Source organism: Geotrypetes seraphini, chromosome 1 (genome assembly GCF_902459505.1).
Source record: "Geotrypetes seraphini chromosome 1, aGeoSer1.1, whole genome shotgun sequence".
In the NCBI taxonomy this organism is placed as follows: domain Eukaryota; kingdom Metazoa; phylum Chordata; class Amphibia; order Gymnophiona; family Dermophiidae; genus Geotrypetes; species Geotrypetes seraphini.
Window position 1 is genome coordinate 380,128,277 of NC_047084.1, and position 12,997 is coordinate 380,141,273.

General features: G+C 46.3%; 1 protein-coding gene across 1 annotated transcript in view; it reads left to right on the forward strand.

Annotated features, from left to right (window-relative positions):
• The window catches only part of LOC117360896, a 129,706-nt gene that overhangs the window by 75,126 nt on the left and 41,583 nt on the right, over nt 1–12,997 (forward strand). The window contains exons 5-6 of the mRNA XM_033945533.1: nt 4,208–4,351; nt 12,783–12,916. Of these exons, the coding sequence (XP_033801424.1) occupies nt 4,208–4,351; nt 12,783–12,916 (278 nt within the window). The remainder of the gene's footprint in view (nt 1–4,207; nt 4,352–12,782; nt 12,917–12,997) is intronic.

Here is a 12,997-nt window from a genome sequence, read left to right on the forward strand (position 1 = left end):
ATGCTTGCATATTCGGCACTACTGTAAACTGTTTGTGCTGTCAGCAGCGTGAGTGAACTAAACACACTACCTTAGTCGACCCAGAAGCTTTCTTTCTGCAGAGGAAAAGCTTATGGGTTGACAAAGGCAGTGTGTTTAGTTCATTCATGCTGTCATCGGCACAAAGAGTTTACTGCAGTGCAAAATATGCAAGCACCGAATCCTGGGGTGGGGGAGGGGTAAGAAAGATGCTGGATTATGGGGATGGGGGGGAAAGGGAAGGAAAGATGCCCTAGACCTGTAGGTGAAAAAAGGGAAGGGGCAGATAGAGATATCAGACCACAGGAGGGAGGGGAAGGGAAGGAGAGAGATGTCAGACTACTGGATAGGGAAGGGGGATAAGAAGAGAAAAATGTCAGACCAGGGAAAGGAAGGAGGAGGGAGGGATTACTGACTAAGGCAGGGGGAGGTGAAGGGAAAGTTAGAGGGATGCCAGACCAGAGAAGGAAAAGGAAGGAGGGGGAGAGATGCCAGATTGTGGGAAGGAGAGGAAAAAGATCCTAGACCATAGGTGGGGGAAAGGGGGAAGACAGATGTCAGACCACAGGAGAGGGAAAGAGAAGGAGGGTGAGGAAGGAGAAGGGGAAAGCAAGGGAGGAAATAGTGCAAAGGGATGGAAGGAGTGGGGAAGGTAAAAAAATAGAGGAAATGCTGTTTATGGATAGATGGAAATAGGGGAGAAGATGGTACACATGGATAGATGGGAAGGGAAGACTTGGAAAAGTAGATAGATTTGAGGAGGAAGCAGAAAAATGGAAGAAAGTTGAATGTTAAAAGTTAATGCCAAAGATGAATGTAGGTTTGATCCAAACAGACCGGGGATTTTAAATTACAGTTCACTTGAGGGGGCAATACTTTCAAAATAGAACAAAACACAAAGAACCCCCTCACGTCTATTTTCAACATCAAGATTGGATGAATTCCTGGAGAAAAAAGGGATAGAAGGGTATAGATAGAGATCATTATACAGGTCCTGGACCTGATGGGCCTCTGCGTGAGCGGACTGCTGGGCAGGATGGACCCCTGGTCTGACCCAGCAGAGGCACTGCTTATGTTCTTAAGTGTGTAGACCAAAGGACTCAGGCACTAGGCACTGCACACTGCAAATAAAATCAATATAAAAAGCTTATCCTTCCGGCTTCCTGATGTAGCGTAGCGAAACACAGACTGTGTTGGAGCCGTAAACTGACCTTTTCAGATAAGTGGTCTACTGTTAAACAACTTTTGTAGAGCCATAACATTTGCCACTCCAGTAGAAGCAAGAATCCTTGCTCCATGCAATGTGTTATGATTAAAATTCAAGCACCTTTCCAGCGACATTGTACCACTGCTGTGGCGCCTTGCTGAAGAGCTTATGAGCACATTTAAATATTTAAAAGCCTTTAAATGTTATATGAAGATACTATTTGAGAAACTTGCCCAGTATTGATGAAGGGGGGTTCTTTGTGTTTTGTTCTATTTTGAAAGATGAATGTAGGGCAGAAAAAGAAGGAGAGAAAACAGCAAATAGATAAGAAGGCACCAGTGAAAACATAGTTAAGAGCACAGACAGAAGGAAGTGCAACCAGAGACTGGGAAAAGATGAATAGAAAAATTAAAATCACCAGACAACAGGAAAAGTGATTTTATTTTCAATTTAGTGATTGAAATGTCAATTTTCAGAATTTACATCTGCTGTCTATATTTTGCACTGTTCGGGAAGAAACGTATTTCTTTATATTTCTCTGGTTGTATTGCACGCAGAGCCTGACATCATAGGGTTTTGTTTGGGTATATTAGGACTTTTAGTTTGTGATCCTGTATTTGCATAGGGTTTATCTGTGTTTTGCACATGTGACCAAGTCCAGGTGTTCTGGTAGGAATGAATGTTATGAAGCGTAATTGGTGTCATGGCCCCAAGTAGAAAGATATTTGTTGGCAGTTTGTCCAGGTTTTGGAAAGCCCCAAGCTCTGGTCCACATCTGGAGGGCCTCTGTACATTTGTGGATGTTGACGTGATGCGCATGAATATGATGTCATCACATCAACATTCATGCATGTGCAGAGGCCCTCTAGATGCGGCATGGAGCTTGGACAAATGCCGGGTTTGGGAACCCGTACAGTCCTTTTGAAAAACCTACATTTAGGGCATGGGTGCCTGCTTTATGGGTGCTATGTGTTCCTGAGCACCCACAATATTTTTTCCCTGTAAGTCTGTAGTTCTGAGGCAGCAGATTCCATGCTACAGAGCTACAGGAAAACACAGTGCGGAAGTACTTCTGTATCTTAGTTACGTCTACATTAGAGAGTTGCTTGGGGACAGAAATCTCACCCATCTTCACCCATCCCTGCAAGGAATGATACTGTTTGCACCGGCAAACATTTAAAGAGGCATGTGAGGGGCAGAGAGGAGGAGAGGCATTGGCGCCCCCCGTGAAAATGGCACCCAAGGCAGTCCACCCCTGCCCTCCTTCCCTTACTACGCCCCTGCCTAGATTTAAGCACCAAGAATGCACCTATTTAAAACTTAATAAAGTAAGTGGGTGATTTTCAGCCCGATGCCAGCGTTCATCTCAGCGCTGGGCCATTTCCAGTTACTGGCATTAATAATCTGAAGGGTTTTTGGCCAGCTATAACTTAACCGGCTATGCAAATATTCAGCACTGGCCTGTTAGATTAATAGCCGGCACAGATAGGACTTCTATTCATGAGGTCCAAATTGCATGCGAAACTTAGCAGGCTAGTGTTTGGATATTCCCAACATAGCCAGCTAAGTCATGCGACATAACTGGCTAGTGACTAGATGCTAACCATGAATATTTTGCGGAGATAACTGTATCTCTCTCTAAATAGTAGCAGTTAGCTGGCTAATCAAACTTTAACTGGCTTGGAGCCATTTCTGGTTGGTTAAATAGCACTTAAGTGCCTTCTTTTCTTTATAGAAAACTTGCATTAAGCCACCTTGCACATGCCTACTTTGCAGACCTGTAAATTTACACCAGTCAGAGAACTAATGTAACTGCTCATACCTAGATTGCAAAAGAACATGTGTACAATATAAAGTTTTATAATCTACACTTGTAAATGTGCACCCACCTAAACTCCACCCCTGTGAATGCCCACCTGCAAGGTATGCACCATTGCATCTTGAGGTATACTTACAGAATACCATGTAACAAGAAACTGCTCATTTAAATGCATAGGAACCTCATGCATGTACACTTGCCCTACAAGGTGGCTTCTTATAAAATTACCCACTAAAGGGGTAGAGCCAGCATACAGTGTTTTTAAAAATTGGCCCAATAGTTTACATGTTACAGTTTAATTAAAATTTGATATACGGCCTAGCCATCGGGATATAGGCGGTTCACAATATAAAAAAGAACCAAAACAAATTTTGTAAACAGAAAAAGAATGTCATGTAAAAAATAGTAAAAGACCTACATCTTTCACACAAGAAAGAACATGTATATATAAACCTCTGCATAGTTCACAGTACGCTAATAAATCTTCCACTCCACCTTGGACTGAATTTCAACTAAAAAAAAAATACATTTTCAATAAAATATTGAATTTTTTCAAGGTTGATTCTGCCTGAATAATTTTTTGTAAGGAATTCCACATAGTAGGAGCAACCCATTCAAATGCATTTGCACGTGGTTCAAATCCCAGCGAGCATTAGAAATTGATGGTTGACCATTCGATAGTCCTGTAATGATCTAAAGCACTGGTTCCCAACCCTGTCCTGGAGTACCACCAGGCCAATCGGGTTTTCAGGCTAGCCCTAATGAATATGCATGGAGCAGATTTGCATGCCTGTCACGTCCATTATATGCAAATCTCTCTCATGCATATTCATTAGGGCTAACTTGAAAACCCGATTGGTCTGGTGGTCCTCCAGGACAGGGTTGGGAACCACTAGATCTAAAGAGTCTTTTTGCAACATAAAAAATTGTAAAGCTACTCAGATAGATAGGAGTTTTTTCATAAAACGATCCTTGCTCTAAACTAAGAATTTTAAATGTAATCCTACAGCAGAGTAGACTGGCAACTGATGATACTTTAAAAAAAAACAAAAACAGAGTAATATGACCTCCCAATGGTCTTTTCAACATCAAGTCTAAAAATAAATAGACAAACACATCCAAACTATTACCCTTTTAGCATTTTATGATTCTATTTTTTACAGGGATTTATCAGATATTAACCTCTGATACCCTCACCAAAAAAGTTCTGCAGACCCTTCTCCACGATCTGTACCCTGCCGGAAGCTCACCAGACATTGATGCACTTTCCAATCTGCTCTTGGCTGAAATTGACAGAGAAAATCAAGGTAATTCATAGTAACGTGGAGATGTATTTTCAAAAGAATGTGCAAGTGAGAACGTCCCAAACGGACATTCATCGGGCATGTATTTTCGAAATGGAAATGCATCAAAATTTCCTGTTTGAAAATAGGTGAGATGGACGTCCATATGCTGGAAATGTCCAGTATGAACACCTATTTTATAAACTAGAATGTCCAAATTATGAACAAGGGAAAATAAGGGACATGGATTCTGTATGACAGCATTCTTTGATAATAGACACATAGTCATTCATGCAGTGCAGAGGGTCAACCTACTGGTAAGTTCAGTGGACTGTGAAGCAAGGAACCAAGGTTCAAATACCACTTTAACTCTTTATAATTATGAATGTGCACTACTTCTATAGTCTTTAGGCTTGCAGATAACATATATATTTAGGTACAGTAGATATTTTTCTGTTTCTGGAGGGCTCAAAAATACAATATATATATACAGTATATATAAATAGAATTAAAATAGGATTGAGCCTGTGTTCTGTGGCTTATAGCCTCCTGCATTAACTAAGAGGCTATTCCTCAGTCTTAAGAACATAAGAATTGCCATTCTGGGACAGACCAAATATCCATCAAGCCCAGTATCCTGTTAGCACAATGGCCAATCCAGGTCACAAGTACCTGGCAAAAAGTCGTCATAGTGCCTGATATCTCCTTTTGGTTTCACATTCATGGGAGAGGGAGAAAGACAACAGTCACTAGGGAATTAAAATGTCATGCCTTAATCTCTTCAGTAGACAGCTGCTCAATCAGGGCACCTTTATGCAGTGGCGTACCTAGGGGGGGGCGGGGGGGGCGGGCCGCCCCGGGTACCAGCCCTAAGGGGGTGTTCCCGGCCTTGCCGTTCAGTCCCCCGCCACCCCCGAAGGACCGCTCGCCCCCCTGGCCTCCCCGCACCACCTATGAACAGCCGCAGCAGGATCGCGAAGTCAGCGTCAGCATCCCTGCGCTGCTTCCTACGACGCGATCCCGCCCCTCCTCTGACGTCAGAGGAGGGGCGGGACCGTGGCGCAGGAAGCAGCAGGGATCGCTGACGCTGACTTCGCGATCCTGCTGCGGCTGTTCATAGGTGGTGCGGGGAGGCCAGGGGGGCGAGCGGTCCTTCGGGGGTGGCGGGGGACTGAACGGCAAGGCCGGGAACACCCCCTTAGGGCTGGTACCCGACGCTGACTTCGCGATCCTGCTGCGGCTGTTCATAGGTGGTGCGGGGAGGCCAGGGGGGCGAGCGGTCCTTCGGGGTGGGTCGGGGCATCAGGCCTTCAGGGTGGGGCGGGCGGGCAGGCAAGCAGGCTTTCAAGGGGGAGGGGGTGACAGGCAGGCAGGCAGGCCTTCAAGGGGGGACAGGCCTTCGGGGGGGGGTGCAGACATTCAAGGGGTGCAGGCCTTCAAGGGGGGCAGGCAGGCCTTCAGGGGGGTGCAGACCTTCGGGGGGGGTGTAGGCCTTTGGGGGGGTGCAGACCTTCAAGGGGGTGCAGGCCTTCAAGGGGGGAAAGGCAGGCAGGCCTTCAAGGGGGGGACAGGCCTACAAGGGGGGGGACAGGCCTACAAGGGGGGGGGACAGGCCTTCAAGGGGGGGTGCAGGCCTTCAAGGGGGGGTGCAGGCCTTCAAGGGGGGGACAGGCCTACAAGGGGGGGGACAGGCCTACAAGGGGGGGGACAGGCCTTCAAGGGGGGGTGCAGGCCTTCAAGGGGGGGTGCAGGCCTTCAAGGGGGGTGCAGGCCTTCAAGGGGGAGACAGGCCTTCAAGGGGGGGAAAGGCAGGCAGGCAGGCCTTAAAGGGGGGACAGGCCTACAAGGGGGTGGGACAGGCCTTCAAGGGGGGGACAGGCCTTCGGGGGGGTGCAGACCTTCAAGGGGTGCAGGCCTTCAAGGGGGGCAGGCAGGCCTTCAGGGGGGTGCAGACCTTCGGGGGGGGGGGTGTAGGCCTTTGGGGGGGTGCAGACCTTCAAGGGGGTGCAGGCCTTCAAGGGGGGAAAGGCAGGCAGGCCTTCAAGGGGGGGACAGGCCTACAAGGGGGGGGACAGGCCTACAAGGGGGGGACAGGCCTACAAGGGGGGGGACAGGCCTTCAAGGGGGGTGCAGGCCTTCAAGGGGGGGTGCAGGCCTTCAAGGGGGGGTGCAGGCCTTCAAGGGGGGTGCAGGCCTTCAAGGGGGGAAAGGCAGGCAGGCCTTCAAGGGGGGGGCAGGCCTACAAGGGGGGGGGGCCAGGCCTACAAGGGGGGGGACAGGCCTACAAGGGGGGGGGACAGGCCTTCAAGGGGGGGTGCAGGCCTTCAAGGGGGGGTGCAGGCCTTCAAGGGGGGTGCAGGCCTTCAAGGGGGAGACAGGCCTTCAAGGGGGGGAAAGGCAGGCAGGCAGGCCTTAAAGGGGGGACAGGCCTACAAGGGGGTGGGACAGGCCTTCAAGGGGGGGACAGGCCTTCGGGGGGGTGCAGACCTTCAAGGGAGTGCAGGCCTTCGGGGGGGGGGGGTGCAGTCCTTCAGGGGTGGGGTTTAGGCCTTCAGAGGGGGACAGACCTTCGGGTGGGAGGTAAAGTCCTTCGGGGGGTGCAGGTCTTCAGGGGTGGGGTGTAGCCCTTCGGAGGGGGGACAGACCTTCGGGGGAGGGGGGTCCTGGTGTAAAAGTACACAGAGGGAGAGATGGAAGGGGGGGTTCAAAGATACATGCATATGCCAGACTTTGGGGGTTAGAAATAATGGGACTAAAAACAGAGGAGTGGGAGAGAGATGGTGCATAATGGGATTTAGGGAGGGAAGGAACAGAAAGGGAGAGAACTTGGAAACAGGGGATGGTGTGGAGGGGGGATAGAGATACTGGATAGTTGGGAACAGAAAGGGAGAGATGGTGGATCCTGGGGTGGTGGGGAGTTGAGAAAAGGTGAATCTGTGGATGGAGACAAAAAAAAGGAAAGATGCCAGATCTCCGGGAGAGGGAAGGGAAACGGAAGGGGAGAACAGAGATGGCAGACGGATGGTTAGCACGGAGAAAGGAGACCCTGGCAAGCAAGACAACAAGAGCCTGGGACCAACAAGATTTGAATATTGATCAGAGAACAAAAGGTAGAAAAAATAATTTTATTTTCTGTTTTGTGATTACAATGTTAGATTTGAAAAGTGTACATGAGACAGCTTGAAATGGGAACTTTTCTATTTTTGTGAATGGCAAGGCTGAGTTCAGTTAAAATATATGCTTTATAAGAAAATATAATAATGTGTTTTATAAAGTTTATAAGCATTGCTGGCATACTCGGTGAGGTGTTCCTAGTGTTGGTGGTGGTGGTAGCATGTCAGTGTGTTGAGAGGAAGAGGTAGTCTGGGAAATTCTGCTGAGCAAACTCTGGGCCCATTTCCACCCCCAGTTAGTCCACTCCACTCAACTGGTTCACACACTGAGTGGGTCTTTGGGTGTTATTTCTGGGTAGTTGTTTTAGAATCTCTTCCAGTGGTTTGTCAGTATCTCCTTCTGGTCCAAGGAAGGAAACTTTGTCAACCTTAGCATTGACCTTCAGAATATGTTTGTAACAGCGCTGCTTGTGTGGCATTAGGCTATGTAGTGATCGAAAGAAAAAAACAGACCTTTGCACATTTTTGCACTATATGGTGGGTGTATGAGGAGATTCATTTCCTGCACAGTTAAGTCCATTTTTTCTACTGAATAATAGTATAGGTACAATGAAAGTAAATAGCAAAAATGTTTGAGTAGATAATTAAGGAAATCTTTTTCATATTGCTTGCTTATGGACTGGGAAAAAAGACTGTTCAAGCAAATGTCTCCAGAACTGCTTTAATGGAAAAATGTGATTTTTTTTTTTTTAAGTACTTTGTGAAATTTATTGTTGTTGTGAAATTTATTGTTATACTTTGTTTAAACTTAAAAAGCGGTGTCATTAACAGTGAATCTAATCGAAAAATCGATTCAACAGGGTGAATCGGATCGAATGAAATATTTTTCTCTGAATCGGGCAGCACTATTGGCTACCATGAGAATGGGCTACTGGGCATGATGGACCATTGGTGTGACCCAGTTAGGCTATTCTTATGTTATGTTCTCATCTGTAGGGGCCTTTGTTTTCACTTCTTATTTTAATGTATTTTTTTCCTGGGAACTTATCAGTGTTTTTTTATAATGGGAACAAAAATGGAAGAGAATTAATGTGTGTGGAATGGGGGGGGGGTAACTAATTTCTTCAGCTAAATAATTCAATCCACTTCAAACAGACATAGGAGAACTCACGCACCATTCACACACCCTCCAACCAAAAACGTCAAAAGAAAAAAACTGTTCGACAACCTCCTAGCCATTCGAGCTGCAACACTTGACCCCCAACTCTACAACCTATTGACCTCGACCACAAACTACAAAACCTTAAAAAAAGAAATAAAAACCCTTCTATTAAAAAAACACATAAAACCAAACTAACATAATCAGAACTGTCCCAAGCATCACCTGCAACTACTCCATATGTACTTCTGATGTCATGACAATTCAGACATAATTTATGTTATGTTATGTTTGGAATAATGGTTACATAAATGAGGTTCAATAAAAGAAAATTTTCTGTGGGAGCATTTGTTGGAACTTCTGTTATCCTGATTTCTTCTATCTGTGGGCTTTCTTTAGCTAACCTACTTATCTGGGGCTTTCCACTTCTGCAGCTGCCCTTTTCACGGTCCACTTTGCGCTTGCACTCTCTGGGGAGGGGGGGTTGGGTCTGGGCTTGGTGGGGTAGGTGTGTCTGGTAGTTTTGTCTGGGTGGTGGCTGGGTGTTTCTTGGGTGCTTGTTGTGCGGATTGGTGTGTCTGGTGAGCGGTCTGGGTGTTGTTGCTTGTGGGGTTTTTTTTCATTATAAAATATGGCTGAGGGTCTAGTCCGGCTTATTATTCTTGTGGGTTCTGGGGTGGGATTTGTTTGCTTGCCCCAAGTTTTGGCCTTTTGTTGTGTATTGCTATGCCTCTCATTGGCAATTTTCTCTTGGGAGAGGCTTGTTCATGCTTGTTGTTGCTGTTACTCTCATTCTGTGTTCTTTTTGATAATGTATAAGTTTCTGTACAGACCATGGTTGCTTGTCTGGACCTTTTGCCATTCTCAATAAAAATACTTTGGAAAAAAAAAAAAAAAAAAAAAAAAAATTTTCACTGCCTGTTTCTATTCTGACCATTTATTCCATTTCATGGTTATTGCAAAAAAAAAAAAAAAAAAAATTTTACATGAGGGGGGGGGGGGGTGTCAAAAAATGATGGGCCCCGGGTGCCACATACCCTAGGTACGCCACTGCCTTTATGTACCCTGGATGTGCCTAAAACCAGTCTAAATAAAGATGGCCGTCTTTATAGACATGAGCATTTTTTCAGCTTTCGTAGTCACTCTTTGAAGTCCAGAGTTCAGACCCTTCCTAATCTCACCCAAAACATGTCCACAACGCATCCCCTTGCTATTTGGATATAGTGAAGTCTTCCCTTTTCTGCTTTTGCAAAATCAAGACTTGGACATTTCAAGCATAATGTACATCCATTAAAGCCTTTTAAGACATCCATTTACTTCAGAAATAAGGGCTATAGCAAGATGGTCAATCTCAGCATATAAAGACTTGCACAGTCCATCCAGTTTGCCCAACAAAGTGATTTAACACTGGCATACTTAACCTCTGTCTCTCCCTATCAGTTTTGGGGCACAAATTATAGAAGTCTGCCCAGCAATGGTCCTACTTCCCAATTACCAGAATTGCCATTGAAGCCCACTCCAGCCTTGATCCTGACCTGTTTTTTGCCATTTGCGTAACCCAGACCACATAAGTGTGCCCAGCATTGGTCTTGCTTCCCAATCTCTGAAACTGCCGTCAAAGTTCACTCCAGTTATGAGGTCATCTAAGTGTTTCTTTAATTGGATTCCATCCTTTCTCTATAAAGTATTCCTCCTCTTTTTCTAGATTTGAGAAATTCCAAAAGCTAGCTTAGCATTCATTTTGTAATATGTCATACTGTATTTTTGAAATATATCTCTAAAACTAGTAAATTCAATTATTTATTTGGAAACTTCACCCCCCCCCCTTTTTATGAAGTCACATTAGGCTTTTTTATTGCCTGCCACAGCAGTATTAGCTCTGATGCTCATGGAGGGGCATAATCAAAAGTGTGCCTAAGTCAGAGGTTGGATGTTTTGTGAAGACGGCCACAAACCCAGTAAGAAAAATGTCCATTTTCAAAACTGCCAAATGTTTATCTTTTATTTTTGAAAATGAGCTAGGTATAAGTTTTGGTCCTTAGAATGTCTACCTTTTTTGCCCATTTTCAAAAATAAAAACATCCATGTTAAAAACATACAAAAGCAAGTTTTGTAGATGTACCCACCAACTACCTTTTCTGATAGCAGTGAATGGAATTCCCATCAGCTGAGCCAGTTTCAGGGATTCCTGGCAGCTCAGCTGATGGGGATTCCCCCCTACCAGGATCAGCTGAGTCGCAGAGCCCTACACCCTCCCCCTGACATCCCAGACCTCCCCCAACATCCCCCTGATATCCCGGATCTCCCCTGACATCTCCGTCCCCACATCCCTGGGCTCCCTCCTGCCTACAGGGCCATGTGCTGCAAATGATGGGACTTTCCCCTCCCAATGCATCTTGGGAAAATGGTGGAGAAATAATTTCCTTTCTTGCACTTTCTTTTTATTAAATTTTTACCTCATATAACCACCCCTGGACTCAGCTAAGATCTTGACCAAGGCCAGGTGTTCTGATAGTAATGAATGTTGAGAAGCACCATACAGTGTGCTTTGTGTAGTTTAATTTTGTGATTAACCATTATGTATTGTTAATAAGATTATATTGTGTGTGTGTATATATATATATATATATATATATATATATATCTCCTATATAATAAAAGCTTACCGGCGCATGCGCTGTTAAAACAGCGTGATCCCTGCCACTGTGGTGTGTGATCCGTGGCCTTGTTCCATTTTAGAACCCGGTGGCAGGGAACATTCTGGCCACTCCCCTCCTCCCGCCCTCACTCACCAACCGGAAGCGCAGGCAAGCTCTCTCCCTGCCCACGTCCTTGGCAGGGAACACACCTCCAGCCCTCGCTCACCGCTGCCGCCACCGCCGCTGCTGATGATCCTCCTCTTCAGAGCAGCCTGCGATCGTGGCCAGCTTTAAAGAACCTCGCAGGCCGCTCTCCAACCTCAGTAGCACGTTCCCTCTGACGCATATAATCGGGTCAGAGGGAACGTGCTACCGAGTTGGAGAGCGGCCTGCGAGGTTCGCTAAAGCCGGCCACCACGATCGCAGGCTGCTTTGAAGAGGAGCAGGCCAGAAGATGCCGGGATGGAGGGAGGGTAAGAAGGGGATCAATACAGGGGGCCAGGGGGAGAGGGAAAGGGGGCTGCTTTGGGGGGAGGGGTGTGCTGGGGGGGGGAGACAGAAGGGGCCATGGAGAGATAGGGAGAGGGAAAGGGGGCTGCTTTGGGGGGGGAGGTGTGCTGGGGACAGACAGCTTTGCTCTGGGGGAAGACAGAAGGGGCCATGGAGAGACAGGGAGAGGGAAAGGGGGCTGCTTTGGGGGGAGGGTGTGCTTGGGGCAAACAGCTTTGCTCTGGGGGGGAAGACAGAAGAGGGCCATGGAGAGACAGGGAGAGGGAAAGGGAGCTTCTTTGGGGGAAGTGTGTGCTGGGGGCAGACAGCTTTGCTCAGGGGGGGAAGACAAGGACACAGACAGTGGCCAAGGAGAGATAAATAAAGAAACACAGACAGACAGACACATCTATTCTAGCACCCGTTAATGTAACGTTCTTAAAGACTAGTATATATATATATTATATTGTGTAAAACCCCAGCCTACCTAGCATCCAAGCAACGCCTATACACTCCTAACTGCCCCCTCCACTCCAAAGCAGAACAAAGACTCAGCATTCCTGCAGGGAGATCCCTCCAAATGAGTACGGCATACAAAAGATCCTACAGCCATTTCCTACCTCAGCTATGGAACCGACTACCCACAAAGATCAGGAGCTAGACTCACTAATGACCTACCGCAGAGCAGTAAAGACCTTCCTCTTATGCCAATCGGGCCATTAGAAACTGCCTTCTCAATATACTTCTCCTAGTACTCTTTGCTATGACCATTCTGGTCTCTAGAATAAGCTCTGTTATTGTCTACTGTAACCTATTTATTGACATGACTAGTCTGTTTTCAAACGATTGTGAATGTCTACTTGTAACCCATTCTGAGCTTCTGGGAGAATGGGATAGAAATCGAAATAAATATATGGAAAATGAATGGAAAAAATTGCATTACAATTAGTGCTATTATTAGGGGGGGTGGGGTCAGGGGCGGAACTTGGGTGGTGTCTTGGGTGGAGCTCGAGCACCCTAAATCATTTTGAAAAGTTGGCTCCTATGACTCCTAGGGTCCATTGATGAAGATCAGTTTGTAGCCTGGGTGCACAGTCTTCCAGAAGATGTTACCACATCGGTATTGCAATTCACAATCATACCATCAGACATGGTTCCTACAGCTGAGACTCAGCACATTCTTCTTCCTGTAAGTAGAGATTAAAAAAATTTCACTTATACAGTATATTTCCTTCTAGTGGGATCTCAAGGAAATTGCAGTCTTACTCTG